At 36.8% G+C, this 4,781-nt stretch overlaps 1 protein-coding gene across 1 annotated transcript; it reads left to right on the forward strand.

Moving 5' to 3' along the window:
- The first annotated feature begins 1,765 nt into the window (after positions 1-1,765).
- On the forward strand, positions 1,766-2,731 carry OR14J1 (olfactory receptor family 14 subfamily J member 1). Its single transcript, XM_038005683.2, has one exon. The coding sequence runs from the start codon at positions 1,766-1,768 to the stop codon at positions 2,729-2,731; it is 966 nt and encodes a 321-aa protein (XP_037861611.2).
- The last annotated feature ends 2,050 nt before the right edge of the window (positions 2,732-4,781 follow it).

Consider the following 4,781-nt stretch of genomic DNA (forward strand, 5'->3'; position numbering starts at 1 on the left):
AAGTTTTAAAATATAAGTGAATTGTTTTAATCTATTTATTTTAAATTCCAAAACTACCATCTGATATTTGGAGCAAGTTAAGCCAGGCACTAAGATTGGCAGCAATGGGAATTAAGCCATATCTAATGGAGGACCAGGAAAACTGTAGGAGTAAGAAAGCTAGAGAAACTTTGAAGAAAGTAACCCCTGTTTTTCTCTGATTCTTACTGCCGTGAAGCAGGGGATGTGACCATCGGTGATGGATTAAGGGCCCTTCTATCCCTGATACTGTGCCTTGTGGAAAAAAAAATATACTTCCTAAAAATTAGTTTCAATCAGTTCTCAAAATAAATTACAGCAAAATCAGAAAGATCTTGGTTTAAGTGATTTTTAACCGTTTCCTACAGCTTAGGGATTAATAAATGAAACATACACAATATCAGATACAGTAACTTCAAAATCTGATGCAGTAACTCATGTAGCTTGGCCATTAAGTTTTTATCTATATAGAAGTGAAATCAATTATGTAGATATCCAGTTAAAAAACTATTTACTTAGTACTTATATGTTAGATACCATTGGTCAAGGGTGAAGAAATGGATTGAAATGATGAAGGAATAGTCTTTGTGCAAAAGAAACTCAGTGAAAATGATACTGATTGACCTTTCAACAAATGCACAGATTTAAAAAGAAAAAAAAGAGGCAAAAATTAGTTGGCAGAGTGATTCTGATACACAAAATGATTCTATGATGATGATGATTCTACAATAATAGCACATTTAAAATGAAATAGGAAAAGTTACATCATTTAATCCTCCTAACAATTGTTACATCTGCTATAGATGTTTCTTTTGTTTGGTTGGTTATTTTAAGAAATGGGCTCCCGCTATCTAATATATTTCAAGTCCTAGAGAGAAAAAAATACTGTTTTTTTTTTTCCATTTGGGAAGACACAATGAGACATAGCACTAGAAAGATACATACTCCACTACCTAGCATTCTGCCTATCACAGAGATTTTAGAAAATCTCTTCATTTCTTCAAATGGATTTGATCGAAAATGTCCAACCCCAAGTTGTCATAAGAATTCTGAGAATTAAACGTTCTTTGACAGTGAACCTTTCTCACTTAGTTGCAAGATCTCCAAAGCTCAGGATTCAATGCCTGATAGCAGTGGCATCTGCAGTTTACAATTTTGAGACGTTTCATTTTTCAAAATTTCTATGGAAAGTTTATTACAATCAAATGTAATCTTTTTTAGATGTTAAGAGCTTTTCAGAGGAAAAAATATGACTGTTCTTTGAGCGAACCTCTCTTCTAGATTAGCTTCTGAGCTGTTTCTAGATCTGCCTCTGAGTTGAGGTGGTATCAATAACTTCATGTTAGCTGGTTAGCAAATGAAGCTGTATAGTGCATAACTATAATACTAAGGCATCATATAGAAGATGTAATGAGATTGGTATGCTAATATCATTTTCATTGACTTTGTTGAAGGTAAAGATTTTATCATTTCCATCAATTTCTCCCTCTTTTGACAACGCAAACTCTGCTCCAGAAAACGTTTATGACTTGTTGATCACATTTAGGGATTCTATTTCTGAATAATTGCTAAATTTTTTAAATTGAATATTAACTAATCACAATGGAGATAAATTCATCTCATTTCAGTACCTCCATGCTGAGGAATTGAGTTACTTGACATACAAATATATTAGATGTCATGCATTTTCTTCCTACTGTTCTTTGGCTTCCTAAACAGAGTCACACTTGGTATCTTCAGAGAGACTATGGTCAATTTGACTGCAATGAGTGGATTCCTCCTCTTGGGGTTTTCTGATGAGCGTAAGCTTCAGATTTTACGTGCATTGCTGTTTTTGGTGACATACCTGCTGGCCTTGACAGGCAACCTCCTCATTATCACCGTCATTACCTTGGACCATCATCTCCATTCCCCCATGTATTACTTTTTAAAGCACCTCTCTCTTCTGGACCTCTGCTTCATCTCTGTCACAGTCCCCCAGTCCATTGCAAATTCACTTATGGGCAACGGTTACATTTCTCTTGTTCAGTGCATTCTTCAGGTTTTCTTCTTCATAGCTCTGGCCTCATCAGAAGTGGCCATTCTCACAGTGATGTCTTATGACCGGTACGCAGCGATCTGTCAACCACTTCACTATGAGACCACTATGGATCCCAGTGCCTGTAGGCATGCAGTGATAGCTGTGTGGATTGCTGGGGGCCTCTCTGGGCTCATGCACGCTGCCATTAACTTTTCCATACCTCTCTGTGGGAAGAGAGTCATTCACCAATTCTTCTGTGATGTTCCTCAGATGCTGAAACTAGCCTGTTCTTATGAATCCATTAACGAGATTGCACTGGCTGCATTCACAACGTCTACAGCATTTATCTGTTTGATATCCATTGTGCTCTCCTACATTCGCATCTTCTCTACAGTGCTGAGAATCCCATCAGCTGAGGGGCGGACCAAGGTCTTCTCCACCTGCCTACCACACCTATTTGTAGTCACCTTCTTTCTTTCAGCTGCAGGCTTTGAGTTTCTCAGACTGCCTTCTGATTCCTCATCGACTATGGACCTTGTATTCTCCATATTCTATACTGTGATACCTCCAACACTCAATCCAGTCATCTATAGCTTACGGAATGACGCCATGAAGGCAGCACTGAGGAAGATGTTGTCAAAGGAAGAGCTTCCTCAGAGAAAGATGTGTTTAAAAGCCATGTTTAAACTCTAAAGAACCATAGAAATGAAAGGCATTGTTATTATGTTTCAGATTGGAAGGGGGTGAATCTAATTTCTTCCCAGAACGCTCTTCCAAGCTGTCTATTGCATGTATTCCTCTCAAATATAATTCTTCAAAATTTAAGATGTTGTGCTTCTAATAATATTGGCTTTCCTTCCTCCCTCCAATTCAAGTGCTATTTTAAGTCATCTTTGGGAAATTTTTCTGAAATGAAGGAGAAAGACAATTAGTTTGGAGTCTGGCCTGTATAATTTAAAATCCATTATTAACAAATAGGTTGGAGATAGTTGAAGCTAACTGGGATAATATGATAGTGCATATATGGTCTTTCCAGCGGGCCTCCTAGTTTCCTATCCATATTAACTATTCTTATTAAGTTCTTTTGCTATTATTACAGTGGTGATTTCAACAATTTTTTCAGCGCCTAGCAAGTATCAAGTGTTTATACATATTTTTTTCTTTTGACTCAAGAAAACAACTCTTCTAGCTATGCCATATTGTCCCCATTTTGCCAATAGGAGCAATAAATTTAGGAAGGATTAATTAATTTTTTCTGAGATTTCTCAAACAAACAGTAGTTAAGCTGTGATTCAAATTAATATTTGTCTGACTCAAACAACAAGGTCATTTATGTTCCTTACTCATGGCAAATGCATTATTACCCAAATGTGAGTGTGTATGTTTATGTGTGTGTGTGAGGTGTACAATCTATAAATATAAGCATATACAACTATAATCTATTAATAAAATTGTCATCACCCTTGTGTATCCCTATTACTGGAGATATTTATATTAATTCCTTTACTTTTCTGATCTGTACAAGAGTTTGACAAATTGGTTTTACAGAGTTAGCCTGGGGATGCTCCCTAGTTCCATGAAACAGAATATAGATAAACTACAAATGAAAAGATCCAACTTATGAATGTGTGAGATAAGGAGGCATAAATCTTGTGAATCTGAATATCTGATTCAATTTTGTGTAATGCTGCAGATTTCTTCAAGAAAGACTCACAATTTCCAAGAGTACAAAACTGGACTAGTCCCCTCAGTTTTGAAGTAAATCAAAGTACATGTTTTAATGACAAAGGGAACGAGCAATTGCTCAGTAATGGGGAATGTTTTTATAGGACTTTTTTGAATTAATGGTTATGATAGCTACACATGCATACACCTTAGTGAGTTTTTTTTCTTTAATCTTCTACATGAGATTTTGTTTTCCTTTTTTTAATATACTTTAAGTTCTGGGGTACATGTGCAAAACTTGCAGGTTTGTTACATAGGCATACATGTGCCATGGTGGTTTGCTGCACCCATCAACCTGCCATCTACATTAGGTATTTATCCTAATGCTATCCCTCCCCTACCCCCTTACCCCACAAGAGGCCCTGGTGTGTGATGTTCCTCTACCTGTGTCCATGAGTTCTCATTGTTCAACTCCCACTTATGAGTGAGAACATGCACTGTTTGGTTTTCTGTTCTTGTGTTAGTTTGCTGAGAATGATAGTTTCCAGCTTCATCCATGTGCCTGAAAAGGACATGAACTCATCCTTTTATGACTGCATAGTATTCCATGGGTGTATATGTGCCACATTTTCTTTATCCAGTCTATCATTGATGGGCATTTGGGTTGGTTTCAAGTCTTTGCTATTGTGAACAGAGCCACAATAAACATACATGTGCATGTGTCTTTATAGTAGACCGATTTATAATCCTTTGGGTATATACCCTGTAATGGGATTGCTGGGTCAAATGGTATTTCTGGTTCTAGATCCTTGAGGAATCGCCACTCTGTCTTCCACAATGGTTGAATTAATTTACACTCCTGCCAACAGTGTAAAAGTGTTTTTATTTCTCCACATCATCTCTAACATCTGTTGTTTCTTGCCTTTTTAATGACAGCCATTCTAACTGGCATGAGATGGTATCTCATTATGGTTTTGATTTGCATTTCTCTGATGACCAATGATGATGAGCTTTTTTTCATATGTTTGTTGGCCACATAGATGTCTTCTTTTAGAAAGTGTCTGTCGGGCCAGGGCCG

Source organism: Chlorocebus sabaeus, chromosome 17 (genome assembly GCF_047675955.1).
Source record: "Chlorocebus sabaeus isolate Y175 chromosome 17, mChlSab1.0.hap1, whole genome shotgun sequence".
In the NCBI taxonomy this organism is placed as follows: Eukaryota; Metazoa; Chordata; class Mammalia; order Primates; family Cercopithecidae; genus Chlorocebus; species Chlorocebus sabaeus.

What these genes read in the sequence shown, in the direction of transcription:
- OR14J1 (XM_038005683.2), top strand. Translation starts at nt 1,766, where the DNA reads ATGGTCAATTTGACTGCAATGAGTGGATTCCTCCTCTTGGGGTTTTCT.